We start from the raw sequence: 25,245 nt of genomic DNA on the forward strand, positions 1-25,245 counted from the left end.
GGAAAACATAGGCAGAACACTCTATGACATCCATCAAAGCAACATCCTTTTTGACCCACCTCCTAGAATCATGGAAATAAAATCAAGAATAAATGAATGGGACCTCATGAGACTTAAAAGCTTTTGCACAGCAAAAGAAACCATAAACAAGACTAAAAGGCAGCCCTCAGAATGGGAAAAAATAATTGCCTATGAAACAACGGACAAAGGATTAACCTCCAAAATATACAAGCAGCTCATGAAGCTTAATACCAAAAAAGCAAATAACCCAATCCACAAATGGGCAGAAGACCTAAATAGACATTTCTCCAAAGAAGACATACAGATGGCCAACAAACACATGAAAAGATGCTCAACATCACTCATCATCAGAGAAATGCAAGTCAAAGCCACAATGAGGTATCACCTCATACCAATCAGAATGGCCATCATCACAAAGTCTGGAAACCACAAATGTTGGAGAGGGTGTGGAGAAAAGGGAACTCTCCTGCACTGTTGGTGGGACTGTAAGTTGGTACAGCCACTATGGAAAACAATTTGGAGGTTCCTTAAAAAACTACAAATAGAACTACCATATGATCCAGTAATCCCACTCCTGGGCATATACCCAAAGAAAACCATAATCCCAAAAGAAACTTGTAGCATAATGTTTATTGCAGCACTCTTTACAATAGCCAGGACATGGAAGCAACCTAAATGCCCATCAACAAATGAATGGATACAGAAGATGTGGCATATATATACAATGGAATATTACTCAGCTATAAAAAGGGATGAGATGGAGCTATATGTAATGAGGTGGATAGGACTACAATCTGTCATACAGAGTGAAGTAAGTCAGAAAGAGGACAAATATTGTATGCCAACTCACATATACGGAATCTAAAAATGGTACTGATGAACTCAGTGACAAGAACAAGGATGCAGATACAGAGAATGGACTGGAGGACTCGAGGTATGGGAGGGGGCAGGGGGTGAAGGGGAAACTGAGACGAAGCGAGAGAGTAGCACAGACATATATATACTACCAACTGTAAAATAGTCAGTGGGAAGTTGTATAACAAAGGGAGTCCAACTCGAGGATGGAAGATGCCTTAGAGGACTGGGGCAGGGAGGGTGGGGGGGACTCGAGGGGGGGAGTCAAGGAAGGGAGGGAATATGGGGATATGTGTATAAAAACAGATGATTGAACCTGGTGTACCCCCAAAAAAATAAAAAAATAAATAAATAAAATAAAATAAAATAAAATAAAATAAAATACATGTAAACATAAATGCAAAACTATATACTAAAATTTTCAATGTAATAGAATAAGATTATAATTAAATACAGAAATAAAAAGGCCCATGAAAAACAACCTCAATGTCCATGACAAATGAATGGATAAAGAAGATGTGGTCCATATATACAATGGAATATTACTCAGCCATAAAAAACAATGAAATAGTGCCATTTCAGCAACATGTATAGACCTAGAGATTATCCCACTAAGTGAAGTAAGTCAGAAAGAGAATGGAAAATACCATATGATATCACTTAGATGTGAAATCTAAAATATGACACAAATGAACTTATCGACAGAACAGAAACACTCCAACATAGAGAACAGGCTTGTGGTTGCCAAGGGGGACAGAGGTGGGGGATGGATGGAGTTGGAGTCTGGAGTTAGCAGATGCAAATAAAATGGATAAACAATAAGGTTCTACTATATACTACAGGGAAATATATTCAATATCCTGTGATAAACCATAATGGAAAAAATATACAAATGAATGTATGTGTATGTATAATTGAAGCACTTTGCTATGCACCAGAAATTAACATAACATTGTAAATCAACTATACTTCACTTTTAAAAAACCCATGAGATATAAAAACAAAAGAATTATACTGATCTGGAGGGTATTTCTGAAAAATATTAACAGTAAGCTATCACTTTGCCTTTTCTTTCTATAAAAGAGTTTTTCTCTATTACTATCTGAATAGTTATGCTGACACTAACCATTAAATATAAATTTTAGAGAAGTAATAAATTGGAAAAATGGTCTTTATCATCTTACAAATACCTAACATAACATTGAAATAAAAGAAAAACAGGAGATTGCCTTTTGCACTCTAATCTGATACTTATTATTGCATACCTGGCCTGTTTCTGATGCAAATGTTATTTACAGGTGCCTCTCTATGGACATTTTCCCCAGTCCTGTGTTCCCCGCTCGATCACCAAAGACTATTACACAAGAGATTCATTAGTAATGTTGAAGACAGGACCATTAAGTACATGTTTCTTTGTTTCCCTTAATTGAAAATTGGGTTATTTTTTAAAAGGGAAATTCTGTCCCGTTTAGAAATATGTCCTTCTGCCAGAAATATCAGAATATCAACTTTCCCAACAACAGAGAGAGATCCCTACTTAGCCATTTAAACTACTGTTAGCTCTGTATTTCCAGAGCAAACATTTGCTGGGCTCAGGGAGACAGGCTTTCTTGTTGAAGAAATCTTTGTCTTGTGGGGATGATGGAAGACTTAGTGAAAACTCCCAAACTGCAGAGCCCTCTGTAAGTATGAGTCTGTGTTCCTAAGAATGGGCAGAGTCCACCCACCTCTCTCCATCTTGAGACATTCCTGGATGACTTTTTTCATCCTTTGCAACTTTGGGGTTCAGTGAACATCTGTGGTTATGACAATCAGAGTATTTGTTTTTATCATTTTCTTTCTGTTTTCTGAACTCTAGAATGGTGTTTCCTCTGAGGAAAGTATCCATACCAAAATAACTGATGTGATTTGTCATTTTAATGTTTTATGAAGGGTTTCAACAACCACTTATGAAGTGTGGCTTCTCAATAGGAGTGGCAAGTATCAGACAGGCATTGATAAACTGTTTTCATGTATCAATACATGAAGTTCATGTACATGAAGTGGAATTTTAGAGGGACACTCCTATGTACTCTCTGCCATAAGCTCACCCTCATTTTACATAAACTGTGTATAAAATGTGAATTCTATCTCCACTGAGGGACTTACGTGCTTGTGTTTTATCAGGCAGTGACCCCATCCTCTAATAGTCTTTCACATTTTAATGGAAAGTTAATTTTTTAACATCTGTATCAATGTCGATGTCAATTAATTTCATGACAGGGTTATTAAGAAGGTAGAATATGAATTACTGAAGAAAATACTGGCATTTTTGGAAGCAAAGATTAGTCTCTTTCCTCAGTACACACAGGCTGACTGAGGTGCTTGGGGGTGACTCAGATATCTCAGCTGTGGTGAGGAGAACTGCGGGGAGGTATGGGGGCTGCAGATACCATTCATTTCTGTCCCACCACTGGAAATGCTGTGTTCACCCTTTATGACCTTTAACCTGGTGTTGAGGTGGGGAGGCTACCTTTTAGGTAAAACATTCCCTATTCTTCCCTGATTCTGCGTGTCTGTAAACTCTAGGCTAAACTGTGGGACTAGGCACAAAGTGGGAGCTGACATCCGCCTTTCCTAATAATTAGGAAGGGAATTTTGTAAAGCAACCAAAGAAACTCCAAGTACCCATTTAATTGCAGCCTCTAAGGCAAATGTCTTTTGGTTCAACAATGCAGGAAAATGACAAGGTATCCCGACAATGACTGAAGGATAGGAAATATTTGAGTTAGCTGCTATGTAAGTAATGAGGGATACCATCAAGCAAAATTTTTAAATGACTTTTTTTTTTAAATCTAGGACTAAATATGGCACATAGCCTTTTTTTGTACTTCCAGGAAGCAGAGAATCATTTTTATATTTTAAAGAGCTCATTTTTAAAATGAAGGAGAATGGACAACAGAGATTATATATGGCATCTACATTGTGTGTGCATTTTTTATATCACTTTTACTTCAGCTAAAACACAGAAGAATCTAATTGACCCTTTGTAGAAAAACATTGGGGACCCCCATGTGGGGTTATATACTTCTATTAAAGAATGTACCGTAAAAGAGAATGGAAATTTCACTCAACGATAAACAGATTACTTGTTCCAAGTCAGAAGAGTACATATAAAATTTATGAATTTTACAAGAAACATATTTATTGAGCTCTTGATAAACTTTGAATAGGGCTAGCTGCTGTAGAATCTCAATGAACCATACGTAGCTCAATTTCAATAAAATTATATTCACATATTTAGTGGTAACAGAGATATAAGCATAGTGGTCTAGAGGGTCAAAAAAGAGAAGATAACTTACACCATGAAATTTCAAGAAAGTTTTTCTCAGGAAGTGACACTAAGCCAAAACTTGAAAAACCTATCACTATTAGTATCAGTCTAGTGAAGGGAAGGACAGAGGTGGGAAGATGGTAACCAACGGAGTTGTACCAGGAAACAGCCTCCCCTCAAACCTGTAGTGATGTCGCTTTGGTTTCTGGAAAGTCAGTGCCCCCCTTTGGTGGAGACACTCTGAAGAGCTGTTTCACAGGTAACACTGCTTTCTAAGTCTGCACATTCTCATCACCTGAGGGTCCTATCAGTGGATCAAAATCTCCAAGCACGTTGTTGCTATAATTTTCAGCTTTTAGGTATAGACAGAATCCATGCAATTCAGGTAATGCTGATTAATATTAATCCATAATTTTAACTGTATACGTTAATTTCAAATGATATCCTACATACTTATAGATAGAATAAAATGGACATCTCCACAAAGATTCGGCTGAAGAAGCACAAACGACTGGAGAAGAGGATACATTATACCAGACAAATAATCCATGGGAAGACGTGCCCCAACATAGTGTCTGGCAGATGGAAAGTGCTCAGCAATCGCTGTTCGCTCTTTTGGTTTTCTTTCTTTGTCATTTCTATCGGGTAAATTTTTAATTATGAAATAACTTTGTACTCAGAGAAGAGTTGAAAAAATAGTGCAGACAGTTCCCACATCTTCTTCCCCCGGCCCTCCCTAATTACAGCACCCTGCATAATCACAGCGGGATTATTAACACTAAGGAATTAACACTGTATACAAACACTAACACCTAAAATACAGATTCAAGGACGGGTCTGGGTCAAGGCCAGGCCAGAGCAGGCGGCAAGGAAGCCACCGCGGCCGCCTCAGCAGGTCCCGAGGGCTCTCTGGCGCCCCCTGCCGGCTGGGCGGCGGCGGGGCCGCACTCTGGCTCTTGTCTGGGGATCCTGGAGTCCGCGGACTGAGCATGCGCACTGTGCCCCATGCCCTTGCTGAGGTAGGTTTGTGAGTCCCCAGAGGCTCTGGGAGGCGAGCGTTTGAGCATCTGGCTTGCAGGGTCTCAGAAGAGTGCAGGATTATTCGGGAAAAAAATTAAATACGATCAAAATAAATTAATTAAATTACACACAAATTTTATTCGGATTTTCCCAGTTTTCCCACTAATGTCATTTTCCTTTTGCAGGATCCAATTCAGGTTACTATTTGACAAGGAATTGTCATGTGTTCTTGGTCTCCTCCAAGCTGTGTCTCAGCCTGTCTCCCCTTGTCCTTGGTGACCTTAGAAGTATAAACAAATGAGATTAAATTCTTTAGGGTTTTGTTTGTTTTTTTCTTTTGTCTTTGTTTTGCTTGTAATCTTTTTAACCCAGGACTGCAGCAGGTAACTTGTTTATGTAGTACTTATCAAACACTGTGTTCTATCAGAGTGAAAATGGAGGGAAAGTCAGGTATTGATGTAGAAACTTCAAGATAAATAGAAAATCTAGAAAGCAATGGCTGTTATTTGGATGGCAATTCTGATCCCAAAAGGAAAATAAAATGAAATAGCTTCTTTGGTCATTGCAGTAAAAGCAAACATTCAACTGCACACATGACCTGTAGGCTCTCTATAAAATGTCAAACTCAGCCATTTATTTGCATTTAACAGGAACCCACACTTCAAGCAGCTTGTGAGTTCCTTCAAACCTGTGGTAGTGAAGAATTATCCGGAGCAAAAGGACATTATAATATCCACATGATCGTATCACACAGATGATCCTTTCTACTTCTATAGCTAAAAAAAATCAGAGAATAAAGGACAGAGTTTAGATTAATTGAAAAATAGAGATGTGAGAGCAGGCAAGGGGATATAAAAACATGGACGGTAGTACAAACTTATTTCAGAATCACATGATCTTGAGGAGACCTACAATGCACATCAAAAGAGCTGAGAATTCCAGAGGTTTGACAGGTCATTATCAAGTCAAAGACGGAAGTGACCATTTTATTGATTGGATTATTTACCCAGTAGCCATGGCCTCAATTTCATACAAGTTTTCTCCATTCAGTGTCACTTGAGTTTGTGAGGAATTTGAGAAGTACAAGTCACTGATGAGAAACCGTACATCATTACCTACATTCATACTCCTGGGACTGACAGATGATCCTCAAATGCAGGTTCTGATTTTTGTATTTCTGTTTGTCTCCTACACATTGAGTGTAGCTGGGAACCTGACCATCATTATACTCACTTTAGTAGATTTTCGCCTTAAGACTGCCATGTACTTTTTCCTCAAAAACTTCTCCTTTTTAGAAACCTTATTCACCACGGTCTGCATTCCCAGATTCTTATACAGCTTATCCACTGGGGACAAGACTATTTCCTACAATGCTTGTGTTAGTCAACTATTTTTTGTCTTCCTTTTTGGAACAACAGAATTTTTTCTCCTGGCCATCATGTCCTATGACCGCTACGTGGCCATCTGCAAACCCTTACATTATGCAACCATCATGAGCAGCAGAGTGTGTGGATGGCTTGTTCTCTGCTGTTGGATAGCAGGTTGGCTGGTCATATTTCCACCACTTTGCCTGGGCTTAAACCTGGAATTCTGCGACTATAGTATCATTGACCATTTTTTCTGTGATGCTTCTCCTGTGCTGAAGATCTCTTGTTCAGACACATGGTTCATAGAACAGATGGTGGTTGCCCTTGCTGTGCTGACCGAGGTCGGGACATTTCTGTGTGTAGTTATGTCCTATACGTACATCATCAAGACCATCATAAAGTTCCCTTCGGCCCAGCAAAAGATGAAGGCCTTTTCTACCTGCTCTTCTCACATGATTGTGGTTTCGATCAGCTATGGCAGTTGTATCTTTGTCTACGTCAAACCTTCAGCAAAGGATGAAGTGACAATTAATAAGTGTGTGTCAGTGCTTACTACGTCAGTTGCCCCCATGTTAAACCCATTTATTTATACCCTGAGGAACAAGCAAGTGAAGCAAGCTTTTACAGACTTAATCAAAAGAATTCCATTGATATCAAAGAAGAAAAGGCACGTTGACACTCACCATAAAATATAAATTTAAAAAGAGCAATAGACCTAAAGGTCACCATCTTCATTTTTTAACTCTTGTACCCTGGTGTATTGTTTATTCGTATTAACATGCTTACACCGCTGTTATTATTGAATTTCAAACCCAAAATCATCTTTTTAAGGCTCATTGAAATAAACAAGTTGAGTCATTTCAACTCTTGTTGACAATAAACTTTGTCCAAGATCACATCTCATATCAAGAGAACATGAAATTAGATTTCTGGGAAAAGAGCCTTACCTAAACTCTAACCTGGCTCCGGTCATCTTGATTGTTGAATTTCAATTCAATAGATTTCACTCTTAAGCCTGTTCCACCAGATTCACACAGCCTTTATTGGCAACCTCTGTACCTAATATCTCCAAAGGACAATTCCATAAACATGGAACTACTGTTATTCCTACGTTGCAATTAATGCCACTAACTCACTCATATGAGCAATCCAAATTCTTTAAGTTAAAAAGTAGAGCGAAGGGGGGGCGTGGCGCCCAGGGTTCGCGGGTGCTTGGAACGATCTTCAGCTGGCACAATTACAGGCCTCAAAACAGCAAAGGATGAACCGAGTTCTTGGAAAGGTGCTGTGTTTGCGGAATGACACCACTTTTAAGCAAGCCTTTTCCCTCTTGAGGTTCAGAACTTCAGGAGAGAATCCCATCTGTTCTGCAGGTGGCATTCTGCTGAGCACCAGTCGGCACTACAGGTCACAGCCCACACATGGCATTGGAAGATACAAGCGCCTAGTTAAAGCACAAGAGCCCAAGAAGAAGAGGGGAAAAGTGGAAATCACACCCATTAATTTGGGGACAGATTATGAATATGGAGTTTTAAACATTCACCTAACTGCATATGACATGGTCCTGGCAGAGAGTTATGCCCAATATGTTCACAACCTCTGTAACCATCTCTCCATTAAAGTCGAGGAAAGTTATGCGATGCCTACCAAAACCATGGAGGTGTTGCAGCTGCAGGACCAAGGCAGCAAAATGTTCCTGGACTCAGTTCTTACCACCCATGAGCGAGTGGTTCAGATCAGTGGTTTGAGTGCTACATTTGCACAGATTTTCTTGGAAATAATCCAAAGCAATCTTCCTGAAGGAGTCAACTTGTCAGTGAGGGAGCACACTGAAGAAGATTTCAAGGGAAGGTTCAAAGGTCGGCCAGAACTGGAAGAACTGTTAGCCAAGTTGAACTAGCTCATTGCAGACCCTTTCATGCCAGCACTGGTGATATTGAGTGGCAAGGGGAAGAGCTTCCTGGGTGGCCAAAGTTAAGCAAGAGACCCTGAGCCTCAATATCATTAGTACCCATCTCCACAGCCAGGAGTGCCTCCTCTCCTCTGTGGAGGAGTGCTTGCCAATGGTCACCACTTTCCTTTGAACCAGCCCTAGGTATCCTTCATCTAATAAAAATCTGCTGGTGATGGATGTGTGTGTATGTGAGAAGTCAGTCCATCCTGTGGAGTATCTTTAACTAAGGGATTCCATTTCTTTTTGCCTGGCGCTTTAGCACACAAGCAATGTTCCCTTTCAGTATTTCTCCAATTAGAGTGAACTCATCCTTTAAATCAACCTGGCATGGAGTCCCTTTAGTGAAGCAGACAATCATAACATAAGTAAACTCTCTGTGGATAGGAGGCATAGGGAGGGAGATTTTGTATATGAAAAAACCCTTCAGATAGGATCAGGGTCTGTCCATAAGTGAAAAAAAATTACCTTGTGGGGTAGTAAGTGACCTGTCATAAGTATGCAGATAGATGTTACATAACTGCAAATTAGGGTTGCCTAGAATGAGTTTAAGCGAAGAATTAAAGGCTGATCTTGGGCACGTGTCAGAAAACTACTACTTCTGAGCCAAATTCCATCAACTGCCTTTATTTGCTTTTTTAAAAATAATTTATTGAGGTGAAATTCACATGTCACAAAACTAACCATTTTAAAGTCAATAATTCAGTGGTATTTAATAGATTTGCAGCATTGTGCAACCTCTATACAGTTCTAAAACCCCATTGCCTGTTTTTGTAAATAAAGGTTTATTGGAAAAGAGCCCCGCTCATTTATTTAAAAAAAAAAAAATTCTTTAAGTTAAATTATTCTGCCAGCCTCCCATGACTTTTTTACACAATTTTTTATTGTGGCATATATAAATATATATATATGTATATCATAAAATTTGCCAGTTAACCTTTTTTAAATGTGCGGTTAATTGCATTATTTACAATCATAATATTATGCAACCATCACCAGTATTTTCAAAACTTTTTCATCACGCAGCAGAATATCCTATAAACATTAAGGAATAATCCCCACAAATATTATATATAATATATACACCACAAATAGCATAGATTATATACTAAATAATATTATACCATATTATATTATGTATCCATATATCCCACAGATATTTGCCTCATATACTTTTTGAAAGTTTCTTAATGATTGTTGCTGAGATGCATCTTGAAGTCATAAGAAGAGCCACAAGGGCTGGTCTGGCCATAGCACTGGCTGGTGGGGAAATGTCCATGGGACTCACCACAAGCAGTTCGGGCCCAGATGAGTCCCCCAGGCATCTCTAGTCAACAGCATCATCGCTGATAGGCTGAGGTCTACACGAAACTGAGATTTTTAGTCGTTGGTTTAATTTCTTTACTTGCTATAGGTCTGTTTTTTTTCTTCTGAGACAGTCTATGTAATATACATCTTTCAAGGAATTTCTCCATTTCCTCAAAGGTATCTAATTTGTTATTCACAGTATTCTCTTATAGCCCTTTTTATTTAAAAACATAGGGTTATAAAAAAGGACAGTAGCAATTCCCCCCACTGTCATTTGTGATTATAGTTATTTGCATTTTTTTCTTTGTCAATCTAGCTAAATGTTATCAGTCTTGTTGATATTCTTAAAGATTGAACTTTTGTTTTTATTCATTTCTCTACCTTTTTTATTCTCTATTTCATTTCTCTCTGTTCCAATCTTTATTGTTTTCCTATGCTCTCTATTATCTTCCTTCTGCTTGCTTTAGATTTAGTTTCCTTTTTCTAGTTCCTCAAGTTGTAAGGTTAGGCTCTTGATTTAAGATCTTTCTTCTTTATCAATGTATGTATTTACAGACCTAAATTTTCCTTGGAGCACTGCCTTTTTTGCCTCCTAGTAGTTTTGGTAGTTATGTTTTGGTTTATATTCATCTCTAAGTATTCTCTAATTTCCCTTGTGATTTTTTCTGTGACCCATTGGTTGTCTATTTTCTATTGTTTAAAATATTCACTTATTTGTGGATTTTTCGTTTCCCTTCCGTTATGAATTTCTAGCTTCATTCCATCACAGTCAGAGAAGATACTTTGTATGTTGTGACCTAAATTTATTGAAACTTGTTTTATGACCTCAGATGGAAGTGGAAAGGTTAATACCATTGTGAGTAGAGAGGCCACTACCACTGGGGCTGGAGATGCCACTGACACTGGGGGTGGGGAGGCTACTTCTGCTGGCTGAGATTCTGCAGTTAATTTTCAGCAATTTAGGAGGCAAGGATCTCCTTCAGAGCAAAATAAAACCTCTTAGGCCATACATGCAGTACTTGAGCTGGGAATTTGAATCCCCTAACTCATCCTTTCCTTCACTACTTTTCCAATGACTTTAGGAACAACCACCCAAAGTCATTATATCACTTAGTTTTCAAAAAATGTTCAAATTATCAAACACAGAGTCACTTATCTTCTTCTTTCTTATAAGTGGTTTATTAGGAGTAGCCAATGTAGATGTATTACATATCTCTACGAAGAGTTTATGCCGTAGACTATCAAGGCTCTCTTTATTATGGGAAATAGAGCTATTAGCATCTTTAAATCTAATCAGTTTAATTCCAGAAACCCCAGAACCAATTCACCAAACTCATCCTTAAATTTCTGTTTCTCTAGAATCATTCTTGGTAACAAAATTTGTATTAATCAGATCCAAAAAACTGTATATGACCATAACAAGTAGGAAATATAATACAGATGACATAGATATAGATATAGGTATAGATATAGGATGAGATTTATTATAGGAATTGAAACATGATTATGGAGTCTGAGAAGTCCAACAACTGGCCATCTGCAAAATGAACCAGGGAATTTTATGGTATAAGTTCCAGTTCAAGTTTGAAGGTTGTAAAACCTGGGGGCCAATCTTGTAAATCCTGCTCCAAGACCGAAGCCCCAAGAACCAAGAGTGCTAATGCCAAAGGTAGAATAAGATGATACCCCATCTGAAGCCAAGATCAAATTCAGCTTTCCTCTGCCTCTTTGTTCTATTCAGGCCTTCAGTAAATTGAAGGATGCCCAACCGACTTGTTGAAGGGGATCTTCTTTAGCCAGTCTACCAATCCAAATGCTAATCTCTTCCAGAAACACCCTCACAGACACACTCAGAAATAATATTTTACCAGCTCTATGGGCAGCCATTAGCCCAGTCAAGATGACACATGAAATGAACCATCACAGATTCTTTTTATGTTTGTTATAATATATTTGGTAGACATACCTTAAAATTACTAATATCTGTCTTACTTCCTTAGTCTTTCATGCAGTGCAAGTTTCCTAAGTTTTATAATTCATAGGCACAACTCCCAAGTAAGCATTAAACTGCACCCTGTTTTATTAATATGGTTGACTATTTATTAATTTAATATTTTATTTAATAGTCAAAATAAATACTAATTTATTAATAAATTGAGTCTTGAGAAACTGCTCACCTTGTGTTGGACTTTGTGTATTGAGACAATCTGTCCCTAGATTTACTGGCTGGCTGATGCCACAGCATACAATAAAATGAGTAATTTTTCAACAATTTCTTCAAGGATTTGCTGAATAAAATGTATTCTAATGTGGTGAATTTGATGGAATTTTATACCATTACACTGAATTTAAAGTCATGTTATTTTTTTTAATTTTTAAATTTTTATTTTACTTTATTTTTTGGCTTCATGGCTTGTGGGATCTTATTTCCCCAACCAGGGATTGAACCTGGGCCTCCACAGTGAAAGCGCCGAATCCTAAACGCTAGACCAACAGGGAACTCCCTAAAGTCAAGTTTTTAATAATAAAATTAATGTAATGGTTGGTCTTGTTCTTTCCCTTACAGATATTAAATAAACTCAGGGTTTTGTTTTGTATTTTTTTTTTTTTTTTGGTTTACTGACACTTCACCTTTCATTAAAATATGGTATATAAGTCCGTTTTACTGTATATAATTAGTGTCTTCTGATCATTCATCACAAGAACAAGTTTTATTTTGGGTTGTTAAATTCTCCTCCCAATAGGATCCCTTGTATGTATAAGCAGTTAAATGATTTTAAAAATTCCTTTTTAAAATATAAAATTAGCAGTGACATAGCTCCTTGCTTGGAGGATGTGCTAACTCTTCATGTGAGATATTCTTGAATTTTTTGCAATCCCATTACCAATTTTAACAAATGTTAAAAAAAAAAAATGTGTTACACTAGTATCATTTGTATCATTTCAACATAGATGGGAAAGTATTAGGGAGTTAATCTGGGGGAGATACAAATCAAATATATTGTAGTTTTCACTATCCAAGCTCTTAAGTGTTGTTCAAGTTTAAATAACATGAGAGGATGAGAATAAAGAGGTAGGAAATGAACAGACTCAGAGTGCACAACCTTATTTCTGCAATTGAATCACACCTTGAGTAATATTTTGTTTTCAATTTGTCACTGAAAAAGCTTTTCTAGACTGTGAGTACCTTCATAATGCATTAATCTAGCAGTCTAGACTAGCACTCTAGACTAGCACTTTTTTCTGCATTCTGGAAGAAAATACAGGAACTTCAATACCGTACATGAGATAAGTGCTTTAGAGTTTGAGACTTTAAAATATGTAAATTAGGTGAATTACTATGGAAATCAAAGGCAGATTTACCAATAATTTGGTTTATTTCCTTTTTAATTAGTCATTTAAAATAATTTTATAGCATAGAATTCTGTAATGTAAGGGCACAGAGTTTATTAAATACACCTTAGTTGCTGCCCCACTTTTCTGGTTAATTATGTAGGTTGAGTATGGAAATTGGTAATTTGAGAAAAAAAGGCTGTGAGAGCTGGTCACTAGAAAGGGAGACATCTTTACTCTAAGTCTATCATTTTCTTACACTATGTTCAAGAACTTTTTTTTTTTTTTTTTTTGGCCAGGTGATAGCATCCTAGAAAGATATCTTTCTATTAATTAATAAGGAAAAAAAATAGGAGCTACATAGATGCTGATTGCATAAGAGTAGATGTGAAAAAAATACATTTTTGTCACTTTGGAGTTAATAAATAACAAAGCCAATTTAGACACAAAGAATATCTAAGTTGCAATGAATCTTTCTAATTTGATTCTGAAATCACTGTGAAGCTCACACAATCTTCCAGACCAGTTCAGATTCTTTAAGGCAACTAAGGAAATTATAAAAAGAAGAAATAAATTATTTAAGGGGACAGTCATAAATTTTATGTTGGAAACAGAAAAAAACAATAACACAAAAAGGTGTTTTGGTATAGAGTAGATTTTTAAGACAGCTGAAAAAATATTTAGAAAGTCATCAATGGCAGTACAAGATTTCACAGACCAACATAAATACAAAGAAGAGAAAAAGAGCTTGGATTTTTTTCCTAACAAAACACTCTTCAAGAAAGAATCTTGATATAGGTCTTAAGAACAAAGCACCTTAGTTCTAAAATCTCTTTTGGAGATTGAAACCTACTCTTTCCTCTACGGTTGTAATAGCTTGCATGCTTCTGTACTCACAGAAAGATTTCACCCTCATATTTATATACTAAAATTTACTTTCTTCTTAATAAATATTAATTATTAATTCAATTGTAAATTCTTGGATAAATAGACATGTAAATTTTGTAGAGGAAATTTTAGCTTTATGTATAAGCTTGGACATAATGGTGTCTGAAATCTTTTACCTATAAGATACTATGATTAGGTTCTACCATTTGTAGCTCTGGTTTTCAATTTCCAAATGGACTACTGTATCATCATGAATTCTGAATGTTGTTTTTATCATTGCCATTCTTGAAGCAGATATCTATACATCTATTTACTTATGTACATAAACATAGGTAATTCTTGATTCTTAAACATTTTGTGTTCATGTGCCTTTTTTCAAAAAAAAAAACAAAGATAATCTATAAGGAGAAGTAAGGGGTGAATTGATCAGGATGGATACTAAATATAAGAAGGAATATCGATCAAGAGGAGGAAAAAAAAGGGGTAAAAACAAGAAAGTAAGTTTATGGACCATCCTTCAACATTGCCCTAATTCTTTGAGCGGAACATAATTTTTCTGACTAAGTCATTAAAGGCTTGTTTCACTTGTTTATTTCCCAGGGTATAGACAAATGGATTTAGCATAGGGGGGATGGAATTAGTTAGTATGGTCACACCTTATTAATGGCTATTTCATCTTTTGCTGAAGATTTGATATAGACAAACATACAACCGCCGTATGTAATGGAAACCACAATAAGAACAGGTGGAAAATGCCTTTCTCCTTTGCTGGGCAAAGGGGAATCTTAGAATTGTTTGGGTAATGCCTACATAGGACCAAACCACAAACATAAGAGTCATCCTGAGGATAAATGGAGAACAGATGATAACCATCTTCTCTACGAACCACGTATCTGAGCATGTGATCTTCAGGATAGGATTAGCATCACAGAGAAAGTGGTCAAGAACATTAGAGTCACAGAATTCCAGGCCCAGTCCCAAGCTAAGCGCTGGGAACATGATTGACAAGGTGGTCATCCAACAGCAGAAGATGAGTCTTCTGCAGACCCTGAGGTTCATGATGGTCATGTAATGCAGGGGGTTGCAAATGGCTACATAGCGATCATAGGACATGGTGGCCAAGAGAAAAAATTTTGTTACTCCAAAGGGGTCTGTAAAAAATAGTTGGCATACACAAGCATTATAGGTAATGATCCTGTCACCTGTTGATATACTGTACACGAATCTAGGAATGCAGGCAGAAGTGAAGGAGATTTCTAAGAAGGAAAAATTTTGGAGAAAAAAGTACATCTCAGTTTTAAGGTGGGAATCTACTAAAATGAGGATGATGATGGTCAGGTTTCCAGTTACACTCAACATGTAGATGAGAAGTAGAAATATAAAAATCAGAATCTGCAGCTGTGGGTCATCTGTCAGTCCCAGGAGAATGACTGTGGTTATTGCTGTTTGGTTTCTCATTCCTGGCCCCTGACTTCCTCCCAATCTGTGTGGAAAACTCATAGAGAAGAAACTCAGAAGGGGGAAAGAATATTCTTTCAGATGGATTTCTGGTTAGAAAAGCCAAGCAAAATGTGTTTCTCACTGTATGTTGTGCTCATAATGTTTGAAAACCAAGGTTTCAAACTAAATAACATATTAAAAGAGCAAGAATAGTTTTAAAATATTCACCAAGTGAAATACATTGCTCCATAAGAGCAGTTTTTTAATATTAAAATTCTAAACTGACGTTGCCTTATTGCTTTTTAAACGCATTTGACAGTGGCATATTTTCACTCCTTGCATGTGAATATTTTACTTCGATATCTTTCTTTCAAATTTTGCTAATGAGAAACAAAGGAATGTTAGAAGAATGTTTATAGAACCAAAGAGCTCCATCCTTGAATTTTTTGGTTTTGGTCAGCCTTATTTCAGCTTGAAATACACTCGTTATTTTATTATAACTGACTATGGCATTTAGCCACATCAGGTTTGACGAAGCTAAGCCATTTTTCAAACATTATCCCACTTTTCACTTTCTTTTAAATTCCATCTGCTTGATAATTGCCTCCACTTTCCTATTCCCCACTGATTATTCAACTCATCTGATGTTGCACCATTTAAACTATTCTGGGCAAGGTCACCACTGCCTCCTACTTGCTTCACTCATAAAGCACAATTCCATCTTCCTTTAATTAAAGCTTAATTCCTACGGTCCCACACAAGCCTAAATATCTTCCTATCCTTTTGTTTATTCTTCTCATTTTCTCTCATAACTTCTTTTCCTCTTATCATCCCAATGATTGTCAGTGCACCTAAAATCTTCCAGGCAAGGCTTTCTTTCACTCTGTTCTCTCTCTTTCTAGGATATTCTCATAAATAATATGACTTCAAATAGACCAATTATTCCCACATTTATATACATAAGGCAAATGCATTTACAATTTTCTGACTTCAACACTCAGCTTACATGGGGACATCTAGGTCAGACTTAGAGGGTACAAATTCAGATTTACCATTTTCTACCGGAGTGTTCTTGGGCAATTTGCTTGAACTCTCTATCTGCTTTTATCATGTCTAAAATTCAGGCAAAGAAAAGTATGTACATCTTAGGATGATACTGGTTAATTTAGATAATTGAGGTTAAATATCTACAACTTTATCTATAGCAGAGTAAACAATCATTATTATATTCTGTATTGAATATTCTTATTTTGTTATCTAATTATTTCTTCTTGAGGATAATCTAGATATGCATATTTCAACATTTTAAATGTAAAACTGACTATTTTGACTCCTTCCCTGTCAATCCTAAGTTTCTTAGAGTGGTATTCTATATTTTTTTTCTCTATCATTTTAGTTTATCACCCTTTCTTGTCATATCTGTATCCTTAATATCTTATTCATTTATCCCTTTTCCTCTCTCACTCACAACACTAACTTACTTAGGATGTCTTTATTTCATTAATGAAATATTGCAAAAGCATATTGACATACTCAACATGTATCTTTTGTTGCCCTCATCAAGTCTTTTAGAATCAATGCAATCAAAATTATTTTCAGAAAGCCCAGATATGATTAATATATCCCAATGTTTTGTTTCAGGACAAAAGTATTCATAAATGACCTTCTTTCCAACCTAGATCTTTCCTTGAACGTGTACCATCTCTCATTTAGACAGAGTTAAATTCAGCTTTAAGCAAGAGCTGTGAGGAAAGAACACAATCTTGGGCTTTGTATTTCAAGTGCATGAAGCCATAAGATTAATGAAATATTTTCAAGCAATATACATTTTATTCAGAGGGCAAACTGATGATTCAGAGCAAATGTTCTCATCCTCAGAGATATTATGAAATCTCTTCAGCAGAGAATGAGAGTTAGAGAATAATTTAGAGAGTTTAGTGGCTCTAAATGAGGCTGGGGGTGATGTGCCAACTCCAGTGATATGACATCGAAAGAAGGAAAGAAAGAAAATTGAAATAGATTTCTGGGTTCCTGTCCATTATAGATATCTAAGTAGAATGTCAATAGGAAATAATTATCTGCTTCTTAAACATAGACAAAAAGGTTTGGAAAACCTTAGAGCATTTTCCTGTTCTCAAGATTGATATAGAATTAGAAGAACGATTTGTTCATGCCTCGCAGTGACATGAAAGCAAAGAAGAATCTCAGATACCTCACAATTTTTCATCGTATGCCACAGGAGTATAAAAGTGCCTTGAAACTTACACAGAGAAAAACTGAACCAGAATAGAAAAACGGAGGAGGGGGAACAAGAGATGTCACAGAGTAATGCATACAAATAGGTGATTGAGAACCAGAAGAAATGATGGATGTCTCAGTAAATGCCGGCTCTCTACGGATGCAGGCATCCCTCTTATCTCCCATTGCACTGGAACTTTAAGTGCAATAGAATTAACATGAATTTGGATAGAGGGCAGAAACACAGATATACTGAGATAATTCACTATTAGGAATTATGGGATCACATAGGAAAGAAACAGAAATTAAGTTTAATTTTTAAATGCTTATTTCCCTTACCAAGAGTTTATAAATTGAGTTTTTGTAGCTCACACATTAACTTTAATCCTATCAATTAGCTCCTTTTGCCCTCATCATAAAATTTAAGCATATGAGAACCTTTCCAATATTTCCAGTAGCAAATCATACACTTTTACCTAAGATCTTGCCCTGTCCTCCTAATATAAGGATTCTGGCTGCTAACAAGAGATAATACATCCTAGTGGTAAATCGTTCAGTCTACAGAGTCAGGCTGCTGCTTTAGGTCTCCTGCTTCACGTTTTTCATCTGACTTATCAACTTCCAGGTTTTCACAAAATGCCATGCTTTAAATTCCCCATGGAAATTCTCGTCTGATGGTCCTTCTGTCCTTAATGATCCCTCTAGTTGCACTCTCTTTAATCTCCCCTTTCTCTTTTCTGATTTTTTGTTTGGGAATCATTTCTGACAGGAATCCATGTCTAATGCTTCAAGATGGGGTTAGCCTTTCCTCTAACTATTCCCACTCTGGCCCATGATTATCCTGTTGTAATTTTTATGACTAGATTTCCAGCCATGTTGGTAAATTTTGGACATTTTGTCCTCAACAGCATCTTATTTCCAAGAGCATAGTCAATGTTCCTCAAAAGTTCACAGAAATAATGAAAGAGTGAATTTCATATTTGCCTTATAGACGAGGAACAAGTTATATTTTTAACACTTTTATCTATTTACAGTATTTTTGTACAACATAACTTTAATAAATAAATAGTAAACTATCTTAAATGGCATTTTGGAAGAAGTTTCTTTTTTTTCCTTTCTATTATAGTTAATCAGAAAAATGTACCAATGTTAAACTACCTAAATGTTATGGAATCATGACCCCATATCTCTGTATTGTTTCCTGTGGACTAATGTCTACTAAAAAGTATACTTTCTGTGTTTTTACAGTTTCTACAATCAGACTGCCTGGGGGCTTATTCTACCTTGTCCATTTTAGTCTCAGTTTCTTTAATAACATCTAGTTCATGGAATTACTTTGAGCACTAATTCTGTGATCCACACAGAGTTTTTGGCAGACAGCAAGTTAAAGCCTCGACATCTAATACTTTCTCTTTCATATATTCCTCTTTCTGCTCATATGCTTTTATTAGACCCCAGAATTAGTGTAAAAACTTATGCTAATGTATCTGGGTACTAAGCAATGGCCACTGCGGCAAGTGGATTTTCTTTCCTACATTCTCCATGAAGCAGTTAAATTTTGGTGTCTCCAAGGATCTGCAATGTCCTGTGAACAAGTAAGTAAATCCAGAGTTCAGGGACATTGCAATTCTGCATATGAGGCACTGGGTGTTCCACAGTTAATTTCTTCATTAATAACATGGGAAGGTATTGCCATTGGTAAATAAAAAGCCCATGTCTCTGACTTTCCTCCCTGTTGAGGTAGAAAAGGATTTCCCACAGAGAAAATCATTAGTTACATGAATGGTTTTCACTTACCTGCTATTAATTACGCCAACCAAAAAACTAAATGTGTGTCTCCCTGGTGTTTTGTTAATTTAGGTCATTTTTTTGCCATCAAGACAGTCACAACTGACAGCATTGATATTCGATAGATAGTAAAATACCTACGGTTTATAGGTGCCATCACAAGAAAGGAGCACTAATCCAAGCTCAGGAGAAATAATTATCTGGTATTCAGGCACTCTTTAGATAGATTTCCATAGAAAGTAACACTTCTGAAACAAAATCTAGAAAATTCTTAAGCCCTTGGGATTTCACTGTGGCATCCTAACTCAAAGCAGCATCCAGGTTCTAAAACTCCTCTCCCATTCTAATCGTCACTCATCACATCCACAGTTATCTTCTGTGATATCCAGATATTAATGAATGTTTATGAAGTTTTTTAATTTAGGTATATTTCCTATTTAATGTAGTTCCGTGAATATTTGCATTTCTTAGCTCAGCAATCACTAATGACAACACTGCAAATAATCTGGTATTCTAACAAAGGATAATATAGTTATATCATGGTATAAATAAGTATTGATTAGTGAGAGTGACACTATAGAGCACATTACTTCTGACTGTCACTCCAATTTCTATATTCCAGTGAGTAACACATTAATTTATTCAAGATTATATGATTAGTACTAATCTACTACCAAAGATGAAAAGAGTAAACAGGAACAGGCTCATGTCTCGACTGACGCATGTAATAAATATTTCCAGTGATGGTACTGATGAACCCAGTGACAGGGCAAGAATAAAGATGTAGATGCAGAGAACGGACTTGAGGACACGGATGGGGGGCAAAGGGGAAGCTGGGACGAAGTGAGAGAGTAGCATTGACATATATATACTACCAAATGTAAAATAGTGGGAAGCTGCTGCATAACACAGGGAGAACAACTCAAGGATGGGTGATGACTTAGAAGAGTGGGATAGGGAGGGTGGGAGGGAGTCACGGGAGGGAGGGGATATGGGGATATATGTATAAATACAGCTGATTCACTTGTTGTACAGCAAAAACTGGCACAACAGTGTAAAGCAATTACATGCCAATAAAAAGCTTAAATAAATAAATATATCCAATGAGTCTAATCCCTTCACATTTCACTTTTCTAGAACAAATAACATCGACATGACTCTTTTCTTTTCTTGAGATATCCACATTGATTATTGCCTTCTTATCTTTAAACATAAATCTGATATTTTACGCAGATGAAGTAAATAGAACAGTGAATGAAGAAAGAAACTGAAATTACCAAAAAACCCAAAACATACTTACTCTTATAGAAGACAATCATAGCTTCAGTTGAATATGAAATTCTGACAGTCCCAAGATAAACTGAACATATAATTGAAGTCAGTATATTCATAAACGCCTCTCTCATGGAACCATATGTGGTCTCACAACATTTTGGAGAACAAATGAGCTACCAGAATTTTCAACAGCTTTTCCCTACATAGACGCTCTTCGGAGATCCTAATCCACTTTAAATCTAGAAAAAAATTTCTTATATTTCAGTCCTGAAATAAAAACATTTATTTTAAATTTCTGAGAAATGTCAGGTGATTTTTAGAAGACTTTGAAATAGAGAATTTCTGATTTTTCTGGGCATAGATAGATTTTTACACGATAAAATTAAGTAACCGTTTTATTCTCCCAGTCTCTTATGGATGTGCAGAAGTCCTCTGTGTGAATAAATAAAGGGCCCTTTGTGACCAAAGTTCAAACATGACTAATGAATCTAATGTGAACTGAATCTTGGCAAAACCTAACAGAGGCGTCAGTGGGAAACACATCCTTGGAGAAAATAAGATGCAACAACCTTACTGGACATATTCCAAGAGCATAACAATTGCCTGATGAAAAGACATAACTCTGGCTACTCTTCCACTCTTAGATAACAGAGTACAAACAAAAGATAAAAATTGTTTCCAGTGAGAAAAATATATAAATATACATGAAAGTAATATACATACTCAGTTACCAGTCCAAAATGTGAATATTTTTCACGTTAACAAATATAGATTTGCATCATAATTTTTTTCTACTATTCTATGCTATAGGGAAAAGATAGGGAGTAAAGAGGCTAGAAGTATTGCACAAATGAAATATTGAGAAAAACATTTTCAAATCTTGGAATTAAAGCAGAGCTGCATGCCCTCACAATGTCATTGTTTAACAAATTCACCAAAGAAGTATTTAATTACACAGGAAAATACACTTGCATTTGACTTTGTTTTTCAAAATTTGCTTAGTGTCCACATCAGATTACATGTTAACTTGTAGATTTTTGTTCCAAGAAAAGATGGTACAAAGATTACACTGTTATAGCTCTATATGATTTAACCAGTTCAGTATTCATTAGAAAACTTATTCCAGGAGTCTTTGGAGTAAAAAGTCTTTATCCTATGATAAAGATTCTTTGAAACAGCTTTACCATTCTACTGGTTCCATTGTTCAGTTGCCTATAATCTTTTGCTTGTGTTCATTTAGTAACTGTATAAGAGTCATGCTTCTTAACTTTTTGAAAAGTACACGTTAATAGGCTGCACCTCTGCATGCATAGAGCATCCAGAGTAGACAATATCTATTTTTTTTATAATAGTTACCAGATACTTTCACTTAACTAAATGGGGTTAAGCATTAAACCTATGGCCAACAATGGGTGTGGCTATCACATTCAAGGCAGAATATGTTTCCTCTAAGAGAGAACTGCTTTCACCTTCCCAATTTTATTTTATGAGTAGCATACCGTTTGAATATCTTCCTGGGACCTATATTGAGCATTTTAGAATTTACTTCAAATCAGAATATTTGCCTGGACTTATGTCTGAGATTCTGTGACTATAATGTCATTGACCATTTTGTCTGTGATGCTCTCCTGTGCTGAAGAGCCCTTGTTCAGACACACAGTTTATAGAACCGATGGTTATTGCCTTTGCTGTATTGACCGACATTGTGACACTTCTGCGCATAGCATCCTATTTGTACACCATCAAGACCATCATAAAGTTCCCTTCTGTCCAGCAAAATATGAAGGCCTTTGCTACCTGCTCTTCTCATATAATGTGGTTTCTACACCTACAGTTGTACCTTCATCTGTATCAAAGATTCAGCAAAGGATAAAGTGGCAATTAATAAGTATACGTCACTGTGTACTACTTCTGTTGCCCCCATGTTATTTATACCCTGAGGGACAAGCAAGTGAAACATGCTTTTATAGACATCATCAAAAGAATTTCACTGATCTCAAAGAAGTAAAGGAATGTTGAAACCAAGAATTCAGCCTATCAGGATAAAGCAGGAGAACTTAAGTGTTTCATCTTACATTCTTCATTCTTTTATCTCTTCCTTGTTCCCAGTGTATTCTTGCTATAATACCTATCACATTCTTATTAATGAATCAAGAATCCAAAATTACCATTCACTTCTTTTTTCTCATTGCAAATAAACATTCTCCAAAGTGACATTTCTCCAAAGTGAGGCCCTGCCTAAACTCAGACCAGTCTCAGAGGAGTGTAAAAAGTATTATACATTAAGCAAAAACAAACAAAAACTTGAATTATTGAATTAACATGAAAATGTGATAACCACATAGCTGCTTGCAATTGAAATATCCAGATGACAATGGGGGAAAAAAGGATACATATTAGTATTATTCTTAATCAGAAGCAAGATAATTCTTAAAAGTTAAGAAAACCATGCAGATGCAGAGAATGAACTGGAGGACGCGGGGTTGGGGGGGCGGGGGGCGAAGGGGAAGCTGGGACGAAGTGAGAGAGTAGCATAGACATGTATATACTACCAACCGTAAAATAGATAGTTAGTGGGAAGTTGCTGTATAACAAAGGGAGATCAACTCGATGATGGGTGATTCCTTAGAGGGCCAGGACGGGGAGAGTGGTGGGGAGTCGCAGGAGGGAGGGAATATGGGGATATGTGTATAAACACAGCTGATTCACTTTGGTGTAACTCATAAGCTGGTACAAGAGTGTAAAGCAATTATATTCCAATAAAGAGCTTAAAAAAATTAAGAAAACCAGGATAACTTGGTGCAAAAATAAGTATATATTAACACTGCAAAGGAAAACATAAAAGTTTCGAAAACTGGCGACAACTACCTTGGAAAAGTAAACTTTAAAGTCCCCAAATTCATAATTTAGATTCATTAGATTCCCTCCTAAGTGAAAGAGCACAATCTCTACATGAATTGATAACCTAGATGTCAGTGATCTAATAAACTCTGTTGAGACAATAAAGCCATCTTTAGGATGGCAAATCAGGTCAAGTATGAAATATATAATAAAATTTAAGTCCTTAATGTAGCTAAATTAAGCCAACAGGAGTGAGAAAATCTCAGCTAAATGAAAATAATAGACAACACATCAACAAAATTAAACCAGCAAAATATATAGAAGCTTCTGGTTATAGAAGAGGAACCCATTAGCAAACTGCAAAGATTTTCATGAAAAAAAAAAATAGCTTGAAGATTAAAGAATAAAACATGTAACCTTCACAGATATTTCTGAAAGAAAACATTTTTTTAATATTTGGTTATTTTTTTCTTTACCATCTTTCACATATCTCCCCCTAGACCTCAGTGGTGCAGACTGGAATATTTTTGATTTTTATATCTTTCATTTTGAGACCTAAACTCATGGTGTCACCTCTTACAAAGCTTCTCTTCCTTGCATGCCCCTCCAGACCACTTATGTACTCTAGTGCTGTGTCTGGAACCCCTCATATATGCCCCCGTCACATTCCGCAGTTAGCTATTATGAAATAACAAATCTCCCCCAAAATCAGTGGCTAAAAACACAGGTTTCTGGGTAAGCTGAGTGTCTCATCTGATCTGGGGAGAGAGCCACTGATCTTGCTTGGGGCTGTTCATAGGATTGTCATTATGCATGACTGGGTCTTGCTGTCAAATTTAGTAGTTTAAAGACTAAGATAACTGAGCTCTCTTCCAGATGGTGCTTTATCCTCTAGACAATGTTTATTCACAAGGTCAGATCAGGAGGCTCCAAGGAAGAGAATGGAAGCATGCAAGGTCACTTTCTTCTTACTATATAGACTGCATTATAACCGTATACCCCTGAGTCTCACTCCATGTTTGGTTTGAGTGCTTGCAGTTCACAAACTGTCTTTATGGTATATGCACAATAAACTTTCACTAATTACCACTTCAGTGGTTCATAGGTTTTATTCTGTTATTTCTGAACTTTTGACAATCTTGACTTCTAAGTCACCCAGCTTTATTTCACCCAAAATTATGCAGTTAACCAAATGTTGCAAATTTACAAAATAAAAAAGTCTCCCTACTGGGATGATGGGGCATAAAATTATTGTATTTGGATACCTTGACTCTTCTCTTAACACTTAACACTGAAGGCAATCTTAAAATCTAAATGCAATCAACTAGTAATATGCAAACAAAGTAAAATTCAAATCTCTGTCCTCCTACATTTCTAACTCTGCCTGTTCTCCTTGAGAAGCATCTCACTCAAATGCATTTAAGGTTGCCTCCTCAGCTTCTGCATAGTATTTAGAATTCATTGCAACACAAGATTTTATTTCCTTGGGTCTTTCCCTATTCTTTCAGCCTTGTTTTTATTTTTCTAATTTGTACATACTTGATAGACCCAAGGGCTGAGGAGACAAATATCTCAGCACCCTATAACCTGCTGCCTCCCACAAAAAG

At 36.4% G+C, this 25,245-nt stretch overlaps 2 protein-coding genes and 1 pseudogene across 2 annotated transcripts; 2 read left to right on the forward strand and 1 right to left on the reverse strand.

The window, feature by feature from the left end:
• Nucleotides 1-6,302: 6,302 nt before the first annotated feature.
• On the forward strand, nt 6,303-7,271 carry LOC130834115 (olfactory receptor 6C2-like). The gene has a single exon (XM_057704187.1). It carries the CDS (start codon nt 6,303-6,305, stop codon nt 7,269-7,271), a length of 969 nt encoding a protein of 322 aa, XP_057560170.1.
• Nucleotides 7,272-7,753: 482 nt separating this feature from the next.
• Nucleotides 7,754-8,625, forward strand: LOC130833384 (39S ribosomal protein L48, mitochondrial). Its single transcript, XM_057702988.1, has one exon. It carries the CDS (start codon nt 7,838-7,840, stop codon nt 8,474-8,476), a length of 639 nt encoding a protein of 212 aa, XP_057558971.1. The 5' UTR covers nt 7,754-7,837; the 3' UTR covers nt 8,477-8,625.
• Nucleotides 8,626-14,584: 5,959 nt separating this feature from the next.
• On the reverse strand, nt 14,585-15,514 carry LOC130834116 (olfactory receptor 6C2-like; annotated as a pseudogene).
• Nucleotides 15,515-25,245: the final 9,731 nt, after the last annotated feature.

Source organism: Hippopotamus amphibius, chromosome 12 (genome assembly GCF_030028045.1).
Source record: "Hippopotamus amphibius kiboko isolate mHipAmp2 chromosome 12, mHipAmp2.hap2, whole genome shotgun sequence".
Classification (NCBI taxonomy): Eukaryota; Metazoa; Chordata; class Mammalia; order Artiodactyla; family Hippopotamidae; genus Hippopotamus; species Hippopotamus amphibius.

Bases quoted from the DNA above. Each gene is read 5' to 3' on its own strand.
- LOC130833384 (XM_057702988.1), top strand. From the start codon at position 7,838: ATGAACCGAGTTCTTGGAAAGGTGCTGTGTTTGCGGAATGACACCACT.
- LOC130834115 (XM_057704187.1), top strand. From the start codon at position 6,303: ATGAGAAACCGTACATCATTACCTACATTCATACTCCTGGGACTGACA.